This window comes from Oryzias melastigma, linkage group LG21 (genome assembly GCF_002922805.2).
Source record: "Oryzias melastigma strain HK-1 linkage group LG21, ASM292280v2, whole genome shotgun sequence".
NCBI lineage: Eukaryota > Metazoa > Chordata > Actinopteri > Beloniformes > Adrianichthyidae > Oryzias > Oryzias melastigma.
The window spans coordinates 14,816,021-14,832,778 of NC_050532.1; the positions used below are offsets into that span (position 1 = coordinate 14,816,021).

Genomic DNA, 16,758 nt, shown 5'->3' on the forward strand with positions numbered 1-16,758 from the left:
AAAACAACTGACAGAAGAAAGCAGATGACATCCTCAAAGCTGAGACTCTTTTGTCTTTCTTAATGCTATTGTGAATAAAAGTCTTGATTTAGTGGTTTTGCACAATTTAATTTGTATTTGGGTTGTAGTTGTAGAGTTTTTTGCTGTTCACTTCAAATGTGTTTAAAAAGTAAAAAGCTTAAAATGTATAGAGTTAAAACCTGAATAGTTAATAACTAGTTCTTTTTCATTTATTTCGTACATTTTAGCTGGGAGGGATAAATAACAGCATATACATAATATACACTTTATATGAACAAAAACAGCATGTTTACATTAGATTTTGTGCATAATCCTAGTTGATAATACATTAAATAAAGCAAAAAAACCAACCTAAAAAGCCATCTGGTAGCTGTAAGAGCCGCTGTTTTTTCAGTGAACCAATGCAGAAGAACTGAATCTCTGAGAAGAACCAGAATTCATCACTGGTGTGGAGGGAAACAAGGACAGTGTTGTTTTTACTTTGAAAGTTTTGGAAGTATTCTAAAAAAGAAAAAAGAAAAGAAACATTAATAAGAACTGATTATTTAGAAGTGTTTTAGATTGTTTGTTTTTTATAATTATTCTTTAATGATACTAAAAGTACAATATTTTGAAGAGATATACGTTTAACTTGAGCAAATTTACTAATGATTCCAATGGTATTTGCAGCAGAAAGTTGTAGGGGGGGCGCGAAAGAATAAGTTCTTTTAAAGGGGGGGACGTAAGAGAATTGAGATTGAGAAGCACTGACCTAGAACACAGCTCAGTGGCCTTGTGGAGGAGTGTCCCGCCTGTCCCTATAAGGTCGTGAGTTCAAATCCAGGCCAAGTTACACCAGGGACCCAGTTCCTCCCTGCTTGAGTGCCATAAGGGGTTGGATAGGAGGGTTCAACCACCAAATAGTTCCCAAGCGTGTCTGTGTCTGCAGCTTACTGCCCCCCCAGGGGAGGGGTCAACTGCAGAGAACAAATTTCACACATCTAGGGGAGCGACAGCTGATGGGACTTCAACACACTTTTTTTGTTTTTCTGATTTGTACCTCTGAAGAAAAAGTGCCACAAATAGTTTCTGTGACTGAACGTCTGAAGTCTCAGCAGAAAGATCAGACTTCATTCAGGGAAAAAAAAGTCACGTTATTTAAGATCATTCTGCTGATCATCTGAAATGTGATTGTCAAGCTGGAGTGAGCCGTCCTGTAAACACAGGTGTCAGTGTCACTGGTCTCTTTCTCCAGGTGGGTGGAGGTTAGACAGAGCAGCAAAAAGAGAGTAGAAGCTCAAGGCGGCTCAGACTCTCCACTATATATTACCAAAGATCTCCCATATGATGAACTGGCATCCCCAACAAAAGGGCCGAAGTGTATTAGCAAATGAACTGACTCTGCTGTTCTGTTAGAATTTGTGAGGGATTTACTAAGAATAGATCCTAAGCACAAACTGCAGAATTTACTTGATTTTTATGGTCAAATCAGTGCAATTGAGAGAATAACTGAAAGGATTAGGATGCCAATGAAAGAATGCTAACATCCTTAGCCCTTCAGGTTAATCTGACAGATTGCAGGCACAAACTGCTCCCTCAGGTCCTTGTCCTCCCTCCAGCTTGTCATTCCATCCGCCCGCCTTGTCAACTCTGGAACTCCCTCCCCTCTGATGGACTCACTTCCTCTCTTCATCTTCAGCCTCAAAACTTATCTTTTCAGACTGGCCTACTCTTCATGACTGCAGTGCACTTGTCTTTTTAAACTTTTAACTTAGCTTAACATCTGTGTTTTTATATTTGTGCTTGTCTCCCTGTTCGGTGACCTTGAGTTCTGTGAAAGGCGTCTGATAAATAAAATGCATTATTATTATTATTGTCGGAAAGGTGTAGAAGACTGTGGTGAGAGCAGCAATATTGTTGGTTTAGAGCATGGGTGTAGAAATCCAGGCCTCGAGGGCCGGTGTCCTACATGTTTTCCAATCAACCTGCCATTGAAGGTCCTTATTTTCCATTAACTTTGGACACTCCTGCTCTAGAGGGAGCAGTTTAAAGACCAGGAAGAAAACATGTTGTCTTCTCTTATCAATAATCGTGATGTTCTGTGAATACATGTCTGTACAGAACAGCAGCTGACCACTCCCCCTCTGTGCAGGTGAACATGCCGGAGCTGGCCTTGCTGCGCTTTGTGGTTCTGGACGATGACTATATTGGAGACGATTTCATCGGTCAGTTCAGCGTGGCCTTCGAATGCCTTCAGCCCGGATACCGGAACGTGCCCCTTCTCGGCCTGGCGGGAGATCCCTTACCTCACACCAGCTTGTTTGTCCACATCGTCATCACCAACCGTCGGGGCGGCGGGAAAGCTCAGCGGAAGGGGCTGTCAGTGAGGAGGGGTGGGCGACGAGGGCGGGAGTATGTCTCACTGAGGCAGACGGGCATCAAGGTGGTGGATGAGGTCTTCAAACAGGCGAACGGGCCCCTGAAGGAAGGGACAGACCTGCGGGAAGATGCTCAGGTACAGATACACTCTCCTCCACACACATACTACACACATGCTCTCACATGCACTGATGCACACTCTTTGATCACACAGCTCTTTGTGAATGTGTGGTCCTGCTACAGACTGGTGACCTGTTCAGGGGGAACTCTGACTTTGCCCGAGCGCCTTGAAAAGTTTGAATAGTGCTTTACTGTATAATTAAAGGTTGATCTGATTCAGTCAGACTTCTCTGACTGTGAAGAGAGGAAGAAGCTAAAAAGCTCACAGTTACTGACTTTAATGAAAACCACTCCCACGCCACCATTGCCAAAAGTACAGGGGTGGGGGGCGTGGATTCACAGTATTTGTGATTTGACATTTCAAAACATACATATCTCTGAGCCCAGAAGCCAAACCTTTTCTGGGCTTCACTGCACTCTCAACTCTATCAGGTTCACACATGCTTTTTTTTTATCAGAAGAGCACAGATGCTGACCTTTACCCTGTCCAACAGTCCCCCACCACAGCAGAGATGATGAGGGGCAGTACCAGCCAGAAGGCTGAACTTGGCACCAAAGCAGTCCAGAAAGCCCTGCCGGACCTCAAAGTCGGGTTTATCTTCTTCCTCCTGACCGGAGCACACGGTTCAGACTGGCTCCCACATCGGGGGGGAAGGTTACTGATTTCGGGACAGGCTGCCATGACCTTAACAGAACGACCCAAACCAGATGGTGCTCTTTGTTTCAGCAAATGCTTGTTTTGTCCAAATCAAACATCAGTGAGTAGGAAAGACAAACCTGTAACTATAACCTTCAGTAGTATTGTAGTAACTCCTCATTTCCCTTCATGTTATGGTTTTCTACAAAACCATACTTCAAAGTACAGACAGAAAGTTTTTACACGATAACAGACAGATAAACTAAAAATCATCGAGTGTCATATTTACATTGGCTCAAGGTTGAGCCAATGTTGGGATCAGAGGAGAAAGGACACAGATGGATACTAAAACACTGGAACACAAACTCTGCAGTTCATCCTGGAATGACTCCCAGCAGTCCAGGTCCATGACTGCATGACGAGCAGAATGGCTCATAGGTGTCCAAGTTAACCCTCACTATCCACGAAGAGGAAGGTTTGAAGGAGGAGAGGAGGCCACCCCTATCAAGACATGCAGGCAGAAGAGCGCCTGAAACATCCTCAGATTAGATAGGTGGAGTAGACACAGCAGGGAGCAGAAGGCTGAGGCTGCGCTGCTGAAGCTCTCAGTGATGTCTATGATCCTCTCACGCTGGTTAGGCCTATAAAAGCACTCATTCTCAATCTCAAATGTTTATGTTCCAGACCTTTCTGACAGTCTCCCACACAAACATCCACGTTGATCTGTACACTCACCTTCTCTTTATCTTCCTTCTCAACAGCTGAGCAAACAGATCTGAGCTGAGAGCCTCTAGTGTTGGACAGATTTTACTGTCACAACAGCAGTTATTGAGTGTTAAACACTTTTGTATTTTATGCTAAACTTTATTTATGTTTATTATGTTTGTAATTTTTTTCTGGACGGAAAAGAAGAAGGGGGGGGGGGGTGTTAGGGGATAAAAGAAAAGTAACATCATAAAACAACCATGTGTAAATATCAATCTGGAATGGGCGGGGCCTGTCTACACACACACTGTAGTTACAAACATACCTGTTGGCTAGAAATTAACTAGTCTAAATGTACACAATATAACTGCAGTCCACACACACTTCTCCATACAAACCCATTCAGATAAAGACTTTCATTCTGTCACACAGACTATTAGTGCTAAGGTGAGCTGACACCTGATTTCAGGTGAGTGTTTATGTTCTGCTGATGTGGATGATGATGGAATGTAAAAAGGGGGAGAGCGTCCCCACACCAAGACCCCCCCAGCCGAGGCAGCAGCAATAACCCCCCCAACGATCACCCCTCCTCCCCCTACCCCATGTAAGGGCCCCCCAAGGGAGACTCGCCCCCACACTCCAGACAACCACCCGCCCCGCTGCGGGAGGTCCAGGGGGAGCAAGGCAGGTGCCGCTCACCCCCACTCAGGAGAAGGACACCCAAGAGAAGTGGGGGCCCCAGAGGGTTGTTGTAAGCAAGGTCCAGGCTCTACCACTGATAGAGTTTTTGGAGAGGTCCAGTTCTCGAGAGAAAGGACCAGAACCCGCACCACCGAGACCTGGATACCCCCAGGCTCCAATGTAATTTGATCCCCTGCTCTAGATCTTAACTCTCAGAGATCCCACTCCCCACGTGGAGACGAGGCCGCCAAGCCCAGGAGATCTGAGACACCCAGAGCCAGAGAGGGAGTGATCCCAATTCCCAGGTGCAGGCAAGCGGCATCACAACAGAGACGGAGCCCCCAGGACGGGGCCCCACACCAGCCCCCCCAGCGCTAGCAAAAGGACCACCCCCCCAAACCAAGCCAGACCCCAAACCCAACTGAGCACCCTATAACTTCCTTATATGTTTCCACAAGAAGCCCAGGTGTTTGCTGGTTTGTAACAATAAGACTCTCCCTAAGACAATGCTCACTCTGTGTGGGTGTGTGGGGGGGTCTTAGGTGAATACCTTCAGTTAATTTATATCTGAGCAAACACAAAGAAATCCTATCTGTGTGCTCCAATGTGACCCTTCATCCAGATCAGCTCAATCTCAGCACCTCAGTCACACTCGTGCAGCTGGTGGAGGAGCGGTTTCTGCTCCCAGTTTATTCCACTTAACTCTGCCAGTTAAGTTAGCGTTAATTTCCTGGAAGAAATGGCTGCCATGCTGGTTTTTATTCCTTACAGAAGCAGCTGATAATACATTCACAATGCTAGTGTGTCTATCTGGAGCTTGCATGTGTTGCTGTGTGCAGCGGATCATGTCTGTCTGGACCAGTCATCATGTAAGTCTAGGTCTCCCTTCAAATCCTCAGAGCTCCACCGCCACCTTCAAAGAGCAGTGTGGACTCCCCGCTGTGGCCAAACTGAAGCAGTGCATCCAAAGCCTGGCCACCCGGCTGCAGTGCCCTGAGGGGACCATGGGGGCCACCATGGTGCTCAGGGAGGGCTACCCCTGCTTGGAGCCACTGATCAGCCTCCCAGAGGCGACCCGTAAAGTGCTTGCTGCCTATGACACAGTAAGTATGATGAGCCCTCATGAACCAGTGAGCTCAACAGCCTTAAAGGAAATGTGAGGTAAACACACTCTACTATCCCAGTCATACCAGCTCTCCTCAGACTCTCAGATCCCCGCGGCATTTATTGTTGAGGAACATCAGTTAGCCAGAGAGAATTAAAGAAAAGTTACGCAGCAAATAACGTCACCAACGTGACTCCTTGACTTCTTCATTTTAGTAAAGACCATCACTTAGCGCTGTCAGTTGGGGCCTTGAGCTTGACATATTCATGCATCTTGGATGTTTCATCCTGGATAGTGGCTTCCACGCTTCCTCCCTATGGTTGACAGTCAGTGAGCCATCTTCCGCCGCCGCCCTCGCAGGCTCAGGGGGTGTTTTCCTTGAATTTGTTGTAGCAGCATTTGGGTGGGACCCATACACCACTCGTGCTGGATGCCATCACCCTGGGTAGCTATACCATGGTGGCCCCGGTGGGGTCTATTCCATCCTGTAGGATTTCCCCTTGTTGCCATGTCCACTTTCACAGCAGTCACTGGTTCACCAGATGATCAGATCTGTTATGTAGGACTAGACGTTATCATCCCTCAATAAATATATGACACAGATGAGACTCTGTAGTGGGCAAATGAATGGTGACATCCTGATGGAGGATGGATGACCAGATGACTGAAAAAGATGAAATCCAGCGATCCAGTCAGAAATCAGCATCAAAAAATGAGGAAAAACTTTCAACAAATAAATAAATATGGACTCAGTACCATTTTGTTACAGTTGACATTGATTGGTAGTGAAGAAATGAGCAGGATTTATGATCAGGATGGTGATGAGTCCCAGACACCTGGAAGAGAGGAAAGTATACCAGCAGCACTCCAGCAACCAGAGCAAACCAAGAGAGGGCAGCAGAGAGCCAGGGACTGCTATTGTAATAACCTCAGCTGCCTACATGGCAGCAAAGCCACCACCAGTGTGTTTTCAGCTATTATAATACAAGAGCACCCGATCACAATAGCACAAAGGAGAGCACCGTTGAAATAAAAAAGCAATAATAGTCTCGGGAATCTTAAGGGTAGAAGGCAGTTTTTCCATGATGTAAATGTTGTGGATTACATTATTCCATTCTTCTACTGAAGGAAGTTCCACTTTTAGCCATTTCCTCGAGATTGCTTTTTCACTAGAAACCACAGGAGTTGCCAGAAGCCTTTTGTGGGACTGTTTCCAGCTCTGCACATCAATCTCTCCCAGGTACATTCGCTGAAATGAACATGGGTTTTTGGTAGGGATGTCCCGATCAGGTTTTTTTGGGCCCGATCCGATTCCGAGTCCTTTGATTTTGTGGATTTCACAATACCGAGTGTATAAATGTAACACATTTAAAACATGAACAAACTGAAGAAACAGATTAGTGTTGTCTCTTATTTATATTTCATTAACCTTCTTTTATCATTGAAAACTTAAATAAAACACTTCTGTGAAGTAGCTTTAATAAACAAGTAAAAATACAGCAAATATAAATTAGGAAAAAAAAAAAATTCTTGTTATATAAGTGATAATTAGTCATGTGATAAAGTTTAGTGACTTTAGCTTTAATATCTTTAGAGTTATTGAACATTTTTGACCAAATGTGATTCCTGTCATTTAAAATTCTTAAAAATAAATGATGACTTTGTTTTAGCATAAAATTTGATGAGTGTTCATGACTAGCTTATATCATTATTAGTTTTCATGTATTAGTTGTTTTTTTATGATTATATGATTCCTTTTCTTACAGGGACCATACCATGATTTTCCTAAGCCTTTCACAGTAAACTATATCCATACATATCACGGAGCTAGCATGTAGTGGTTAGCAGCTGCTGTGTAGCCGTCTGTCTGCAGCATGAAGAGCTTCACATTAAAAAGAAACAGAAACTCTATTTCTGTTGAACTGTCTTTAGAGGTTAGTGTTTGTGTTAGGACAAACCAATAGAGACACCTGCTGTCAGTTTAAAGTGTTTTTAAAGGAGTTCTTGATCTTGGAAGTCTGAATCTGTGATCATCTAGCTAGCCTGACTGAACTGTTTACGTTAGCCTTCTGCTTGAGCTGCTGCTGTTTTCTGCTGCGTTTTCTGGTGATAACATTTTGTGATCTTTTCATGACATGCAGACTTCTATTGGAGTATTTATCCGGAATAATAAGATTGAAATATAAAGCGCTGATCATAATAAGAATAAATGAAATATCTGATCCTGATCGGAGAACAAAGTCCGATTTTGATCAAGCCATCAATCATGTGATCAGGCCCGATTTCCGATCACATGATCGGATCAGGATATCCCTAGTTTTAGGAGCCAAAAACATACATATTTGTGACCAAAATAGCTTTATAAGCTGACATTCCCAGAAAATATGATAGTGATTTGCTCCAAGTGTCCCACAGATTATCCAACATGAGTCCCCACTTCCTTGATACCTTTTATAACAGGGTGTATTAAAATAAACATAAAAAACACGTTTTTCCCAACTCACGCCATGTATTAGATCCTGTTGTATTCCACTGTACTTTGCAAATTTTTGTCAAACTTTCATATGAAATTAGCAAATTCCCTTCGGCTTCCCACCTTCTCTTAATGTAATTTGTGTTTACCAGTTTCCTGTGTTGAGTTGATTTATATAATTTGGAAATAATATTACTTTTGAGAGAGATGTAATTAGTGATAAGAAAGTTTCCACCAGGACTAATTCACTCATTTCCCATGCCTCTGATGTTTTGGTCCAAGTGATGCTCGGCCTGCAAATACCTGTAGACATCCTCCTGATTCAGTCCATGTTTTTGTCTCAATGTCTCAAAGGATAAGAATGCGTCCTTGTGGGTTAGAGAGTAGTAAGTTGTCTCGCTTTGAACCTGCTGTCATGACTCATGGGCAATCCATCTCAATATTTTGGAAGATTTCCTCTATTCACAAAGATCAATAACCCTGTCCCAACTTTTCAGAAGACATTCCTACATGAAGTCTTCTGTGATGCCAGTGTTATTTTGTAATTTTTTGTCCACAAACAAAGCCATAATTTGAGTATTCCTTATAATTGTGCCATCAGTGTCTTTCTAGCCTGAAGAATAATTTAGTGAAAGTACTCATCTATTTATTTCAAGCAAAATTGTACTCAGAATACAACAAACAACTAGAATTTAAGAGACCTCTGTGGAGCTTGAAGATGCGTCAGTCTCAAAGGTTAGATTTCTAGGAAGGGCTGTCAGCATTCCTCCACTGCATAGCAGCTGCTCCATGAAGGTGTTGTGGAACAGTTGAAAGGATTCACTGGGAGTGAGCAGACAGGTCAGATCAGTTTGGCCAGGCTCCTTCAGTAGATCCAGCACTAGAGCCTCCATGTTCAGGGGCCTCGAGAGTTTTCAGAGTAGGAGGAGCCTTACTGAGGAGAAAGCTGGAGGCTATATCTACTGGATACAGTCAGTAGCTGAGAGCTGAAGGCTACAGGCCTTAACTGAGGTGTCTGGGGGTGGACAGGAACATTTTTAAAATGAGGGCCTTTTCTATGCATTTTCCAGGCGTCTGAGGGAATTACTTCAGCTGATTTGAAAGCAGTAGAGAAGAGAAATTCTACTCTGTCACTGTTGATAACAACGATTTCCCCTCACCTGCTTTTCTGTGACTGATTATCAAAATAGCAATACAAATTCTGAAGTGACATGGGCCAGCTGATTTCACATCCTAGAAGAACATGCAAACAAAACCACAGGACAAAACATTTCCCAGAAGTACCAGGGAAAAGGGAGTGGTGAATAAAAGTTTACTCTTAACAGCTACCACCAAAAAACAAACAAAAACAAGAGAGCCCATCTGATTTATTCAACAAAACCATTTGGATTACATTCAGTCAATAAAAGTATTTTTCAAAAATTCACAGAGTTCCATCAAAAATGCAGAGCAGAGACATACAGACCCATTTTCATTTAAGTGGTGTTCCAATTCCCTGTGGTCCAATGACATAGTGTCTTTAATGCAGAAATTTAACCAAAAGCTGCAGAGAACCTCCTCTTTATGTCTACACTCACCACATCAAGAACAACTAGAAAGAAGAAAGCAGTATGGACTATAGATGTTTAAAATTCACTGCACCACCAGAACCTCCCGGCTGAGGCCATTTTCAGGCCTTTAGCCATGAATCTAGCAACATGACAATGATTTTTCTCTGAAATGTTAAGTTCACATCGGGCTCAGAAATGTGTTCAAGTGACCATTTCTAATGTAAACACCTGTAAATGTGCATCTGCATTCCAAACTCTCCCGGAAGTTTTTAAGTTGAAGTTTTAGGGCTCTGCGTACAGAAGGCGTGGCTTTTGAACGCTTTGACATTTCACACCAAGCTTCTTCCAGCTTTGAGTATGTGCACTAGTTCTGGGTGGCAACAGTCCAGTGTGACCCCTGCGTGCTAACACTTAGTGCATTCTTGAGCAGGCCTCACATGCCTGGTGTGTACACAGCTATGCACACATTATTTGCTGCAAGATACTAAGAAATGAGACTTTGTCATCAAAAAGTAGCTGGTAACTACTGAAGGCATGACTCTTGGCCGGGTGCTGGCTACTTTTGAGGCTCCTACCTGTTACTGACTTTTCTGCCAATATTTACTAGTGTTTCTACCAGTTTTTGTTTGATTGCACCATTTTATAGGAATATGGTACATAGCTCACAAACATCCTCCCTTTGTTCACACTGTTGTTACACGATGGGGTTCAGCTGCTGTTGTTTATACAGTGGACAGTTTTTAGATGTGAACAAGGGAGAGGAAGAGGGGTAGAGAAACTTTACAACATGGTAACACCATCGACTCCATCCAGCTTTACAGACGAGCAGGCAGGGCAATAAAAAGCTCACCTGCTGCTTCTGTCCTGCACACTTCCCTCAGAAGGATTTGGAACTGTGAATTTAATTTTTTAACTGTCTAAAACTGTGTTTTCCACCTATTTAGATGATCGCTGCACAAAAACAGCTGATTGGAAATGCAGATGGTGTCCAGGAGAGGATCGATCAGGTCTATCGAGAAGGTAAGCTAAGGAGAAAAGGAGAAAAGTTTTAGTGACTTACAAAAGACACAAAGGCCTGACCACAAGCTGGCCTTCATTGCTGTAGTTTGTCACACCTGTCACCTACTTGCCTCACACCTACCCCACACCTCCATGACATCTTACTGCCAGGGTTTCATGGGAATGGGGGGCGTGTCCATATGTGTAGACACACCCATCAAAAGCAGGTTCCTGACAGTTGTTATAGACATGAAGCATCAGATCCAGTGAACTGCACGCCACCTGAAGCAGTGGCTGTTGAGCAGTGGTTGACCTCTGAAGATCCCAGGTTTGGTTTCCACCCTGCCCACCCATGAGTCAAGCTTCCACGGACAAGACACTGAACCCCATGTTGCTTCTGGTGGTTATAGCAGCAGAGCCACCATCAGTGTGAATGTATGGGACTGTAAAGCACTTTGGGGCTTCCAAGAAGAGAGTAGAACACTATATATATAAGTATACAGCATTTATCATTTCTGTTTATGCTTGTAAGGGATGGACTTCCACGAGGACTTTCCTCGGCTCGGGGAGAAGGAAGGACTCAAAGGCCGTAAGCTGAACAAAGCCGTGGAGAGTTTTACCTGGAATATTACCGTGCTGAAGGTGAGGAGACCAGCCTTCTGACTGAGGAGCCACAGCAGAATAACTGCTGTTTTTTTCTGCGTTATAAGGTGCACTTAAAAGTTTTTCTTTTTAAAAAGAAAATCCAGAGCACCTTACATATGGATTATTTCTGGCTGCGCTCACTGATGTCCAAGCGATTTCGAGAGGTACACGGCGCTCTATCAAAATGTCAGCCTGTTTGTTTATTTACAGATTGCTAGCAAGGTTAGGTGTTAGTCCAACCTGGTTCTAACAAGTTGTACATAACTAAGTGGCTGGTAAGTGTAGATTGATGATGTGCCTTATTATCCGGGGCACCCTATAGTGGAGAAAATACAGTACCCACTGTTTTTAACATGTTCTTGTGGCATTTTTCTCATGATGGAGGGCATCTAAAAAGAAAATTAAGCTCAAAAAGGCATTTCTAAGTATTTATCTCTTTTCAAATTGTAGTGAATCAGGAGCGAATGAAAAATGCCATTTGAAAAACTTTGTACCTGATGCATCCACCTGCAGACACATAGATCCATGGTCTTTGTTTTCCTCATCTCAGCTGGAATCTGGATCTAAACTGTACGGTTGGATAGCTCTGATGTTTCTCACTGTTTCTGTTGCACTGCTGATGTTGGCTTGGGTTTGTGAGGGAGTGTAAGCTAGCAGAGGAGAGCTAAAACAAAGGGAAAGTCAGAGAGAAGTTTACCCCACGTCGACAGTCCCACCCACAACTGAGAGGTGAATTTCTGTTGAAGTCCTGCTGCTCTGCAGAAACTGTGTCACAGAAAATGACACAGGTTTTTGATTTTGGCTAAAAACAGCATCATCATAATTTAAAGAGCATTGGGAATGCTTTTATTACAGATCCAAAGATGACCGGAGTGGGTCTTTAGGTAAAAAGTTCCTCTTCCCGTCTCCTGTGATCATTATTTGCATATATGGTCAAAGTCGTTCCTGAAGTCATAGTTACAAAAATGTGGAAGTTTAGCTGGAAAATGTCATCATTGTTCTGCCTGGTTGGCCTATAGCACAGATGAGCATGCAAACAAAGAGCTGTGGAAACATTCCTGTTCACAAATGTGGACAACGGTCCTCACAGGGAATGAGAGGGAGAACTTTGGGAAATAGTGACATGCCAGCCAACGTTGTGTGAAGGAAAATCACAGCTGTTAATAAAGCACACAACAACAGGTTAAGGACAAGTTTCTTTTCCCTAATGGTGCATACACACCGAACGCCAATCACACTACAATTCGGGATCTCCGCCCCTTTTTCACCGCACGGTGAATTCTCTGCTCGCCACTTGTCAAATAATGTGTTCCTGATCCCACGGCTGCATGTGGGAGGAGCTTCCAGCTCCCTTCATATCCTGGTGGGGGGGCATTGTAGATTGCCGCCTCTGCCGCCAGAATCACGTTCAGTGTGAATGTACCATTATTGTTAGTCTTCCTGTGCTGGCCCTTTAATCGTGTGAAAGCAGTTTGCTGGTCCTGAAGCTCAGATGCTCAGTTCAGTACCACAGTTTGAATGGAGACATGATCTCATTGACACAAACATCCAGAGGGAGAACAATCAAAAAGCACCAGTCTTTGTCTGCATCTAACTGGTCCTTACACTTAGATGAGATCATCTTGTTCTGGATCATCACTGTCTCTAGACAATGTACATTGTGTTACGATGTTCTCCACACAGAAATATTGCATAGCATTTACTTAGACTATAACAGCTTAATCAGTGATACTGCTGGCTTCCAGTTAGCCCAAACTGTAGGACCTCAGAGGCCACAGGAGGACGTATCGATACAGCAGTGCTGGTCAGGTTAATCACCTCAATCGACTAGCTGTTGCTTCTGTGACACTCTCCTCAAAGTAATCCCTCACTTTTCTGATCAGTGAACTTCTCAGGGTGTGATATGAGACCTGACCGTTATTCAACTGTTTGTTTTGAGACGTGACCCACCATCATGTCTGTACACTGAGAGTGAAGACTTAGTCTCTGGTGTAAACCCTGCTCACATATTCACACAAACAGGCCTATTAGTGTGTCATGTTATGTATCTTCGTGTGCAATGCAAGTAACTTAAACTGTTGGAATGATAAAAAAAATCTGTAAGACATACCTACGTTTCCCCTACTTCCCCCTCACCTAACCTGACGTGTTGTTGACGCCCGCAGCATGCCCATAGTAAAAATGTGCGTGAACATTTCCTCTCTACGGGCTCACCAAGTGGTGTATCTTGATATTTCCTGAGAGTCATCTGAGAGCCCCGTACAGATTAGAGCTTTTTTCACCTGCAGACAGCCTGGATCCACCTGTAAAGACAGTAATAACACATTTCCTCTTGTTCTCCATGATCCATCATAAAGATTCTCCACCATGTTTCAGATTCCAAATGCTTACATTTATTTGGATTTATCAAACTCCTCAGCTCCCCATGAACTGGTTCACAGTTCACACAGAGCCTAAGAGGACTGATGCCTCGTTTTCACTGTGCAGTCCGGATCGGACGGGTCCATATTTTCTCAGATTTGGCGTGTCTCCGGTCCCTAGCCCCCACAGATAATGGTGGGAATACTACATGCAAGGAATTCAATATTTCTTGCAGGGGAAGAAGATCCAGGGGCCTGGGCCTGATGGTCAGTCTGCTTGTTGCTGTCATCTTCTTTGCTCAGCTGGATCATCAGATCATGTTTGATCCTGTCTGCTGGAATCCATCTCAGATCTGTTTTTGTCCTCTGTGTGAAAATCTCCAACTCTGCAAAGCTAACTCTGTCTTCAGCTCTTTTCTTGTGTCTCTTTCTGTGATTTTCTTTGTCAGCCGCCTTCTGTCTAAACAGACTCTTTTTGCTGTCAAGTGTCTGCACTTAAGCAGACCTGCCTTATCATGAGGAATCACACACGTTAGGACAACACAGCTCATTTCAGTCTTTGTCTGCATATATTTGTTTTAAACTGAATGTTTACTTGCAGTTTCATCTTGAAAATGAGATACTTCACTTAAATAAACAAAAGTCTGAATGTACAAGAAACAAACATATTAATGTTCCCACATCTGAAAGCGTGATGTGTGTGCTGCAGGGCCAGAGCGACCTCCTGCGCGGGGCAAAGATGGACTCCCTGGACGCCCTGCGGCAGCTGGCTCTGGCCTGTGAAGCCTGCGGCCTCACCTCCTCCAGCTCCTCCTTCTCCTCAGCTGAGCTGCACTATACGGCCCACCCCACGTCCGGCCGGCGGAGCAGCAACGGACGCATCTGATGGAGCTGTCCTCCGTAACAGAAAATAAAAGGTGGAGCGGGGACAGAGACCGCCAGGAAAGCCCCTCCTCATCAGAGGCAGAGGGTTTAAGAGGACGGAGGAGTAATGAAGACGAGGGGAGGGGGGGTTCAGAGCACAGAATGATGTGAGAGGACTGTCCGGGTGGAGGGTGCTCCTCCTGACGGTCTGGTTTCGTGCAGCCGTGCAGGATGTCAGTCCTCCTCTGACAGACGTCTGCGCAGACCTCTGCAGCTCTGCTACAGACATCCTGACCTTCTGTGAAATGCTGCTTTAACCCAACGGAGCCCCCATCCCTCGCTCTTCTCAAACACCCTGCTGACCGCTCCATGCAGGTTTGGGATGTCACTAACCCTCAGTGCCAAGCTGATGATGGGAGAGGCTGCTCCGGTTCAGGTTCAGAACAAAATCTGAAGACCGACAAGAAAAACAGAAATTACATGGAGAGAGAGAGTTTATATTTGAGACACTTTAAAAATAACTAACAACCTGGAAAACGCCTAAAACACAATTTATAAACTAATTAAAACAAGAAAAAACTGATGGAAAGAGGAAGTTAAGCATTGCAGACAGGAAGTATTCGAAAAACAAGTAATATGCTAAATACATAAATGTACCTGGAAACAGAAAATGTCAACAAAACAGGAAATGACCTGAATTAATGAATTAATAGAAACCTTTTTAAACCTGAAATATAAACTGAGAGTGGAAATGCACCCAGTTTGTCTTCAGCCGTCCCGATTCTTTAATCTGCAGAATCTCTAATTCTTACCAAGCGTGTTTGTCTAATAATTGTCAGATTAACTTCACATCCGATAGAACGTGTCAGTGCGAGAGGGTGCCAGTGTTTAGCTGAATCTGTGCAGCGTGACGGCGCCGTCTGCTCCGTGGTGCTTCCTGCTTCCGAATGTTGTGATGTGGACACACTGGTGCGTACTCGTGTGGTGACATCTGCAGTGTTTGTGTCGTTCTTCAGCTGCTTTGTATAATTCTGTAAAACCTCAAGAGTAGAAACATATTTATTAAAGTGTGTTTTCAATCTAGAATTCATTAAATGGACTTTATTTTGAAAAGTGTTTTCTATTTGATTAAAAGTAACAAGAAAATGTATTCTAGACTAAATAAAGTAACTTTTGCTGAGCAGTCCTGTTGTGGCCTCCCTTTCTGTCCTCCTCTGTGCGCCTCCTTGTCATTCCTCCTCCTGCAGTTGTCCTGCAGATGTCTGCTGATCCGTAGTGGGAGGTAGGAGGACATCCTGGGATTCTTACAGCAACAGAAAATATTTGTTTGGAAGAATTTGACAGTGAATTGACAGCACCTTTATGGACCTTCAAACTGCAGGAGGAAATCCATCTAAAGTTCAGCAGGAACATCAGGAACATGTCTGCATCTGTATTGTAGGTGTAATCCGTTAATGAAACTCTTCCATGGATAAAGTATGATACAGTTATGGTTTGCAGCCTAGAGTTTCAGAGCAAACTCCAGTTTCTGGCACAGAATGCAGAGTTACCTGCTGTCAGGACCACTGATGGATAAAGAGTCACGTTTAATTGAGTCATTTTTGAAAAAGTTTCAATCCTGATATCAGATTTGCTGCACCTGACATTGTCTTACCTTAAGCAGAGGAAGCGCCGTCAGGCGGGGTCATGCACAGCAGAGGCGGTCTCACAGTCACAGAGAAACAGCCTGCAAACCACCAGCCTTCCTGGTTTTCTATCACTTCTTTTGTTTTTACTCCATTAATTTCTTTTTTTGTTGTTTGTTTTAGACTGGAGTATTTTTATAAATAAGGTTCTTTTGTCTTGATCTGGCTGCTCTGCCAGTCAAGAACTGTTTTTACTCTGCTTTTCCAGGAGGGGGGGCCAAACATAACTAAACATGCAGGATGTTCTCACTAAGGGTTGTCAGATGGACCCCACACTGATGGGCAAAAGACAACGAGAATCGGAAGTTAACACAACTAAAGGAAAAAGAAACAAGATCAGTTACATTTACACGAAAAAATACATTTATAATCACATATTTTTTATATTGAAGATATTTTGTAAACACAATCTAATTTAAAATAAAACAAATAGCATAAATAAAACTTTCAAAACCAGAACCAAACCAAATCAAAACCAAAATAATAAATAATCAAAAATAATCAAACCAAAATAAAATAAAAAAAAAACTTTTAGGATTTTAAAGCTAAGAGACT

At 43.5% G+C, this 16,758-nt stretch overlaps 1 protein-coding gene across 1 annotated transcript in view; it reads left to right on the forward strand.

Moving 5' to 3' along the window:
* plcl1 (phospholipase C like 1) overlaps positions 1-15,701 on the forward strand; it is an 89,369-nt gene extending 73,668 nt beyond the window's left edge. The window contains exons 8-12 of the mRNA XM_024260510.2: positions 2,153-2,515; positions 5,422-5,625; positions 10,595-10,670; positions 11,182-11,291; positions 14,364-15,701. Of these exons, the coding sequence (XP_024116278.1) occupies positions 2,153-2,515; positions 5,422-5,625; positions 10,595-10,670; positions 11,182-11,291; positions 14,364-14,540 (930 nt within the window). The 3' untranslated portion in view covers positions 14,541-15,701. The remainder of the gene's footprint in view (positions 1-2,152; positions 2,516-5,421; positions 5,626-10,594; positions 10,671-11,181; positions 11,292-14,363) is intronic.
* Positions 15,702-16,758: the final 1,057 nt, after the last annotated feature.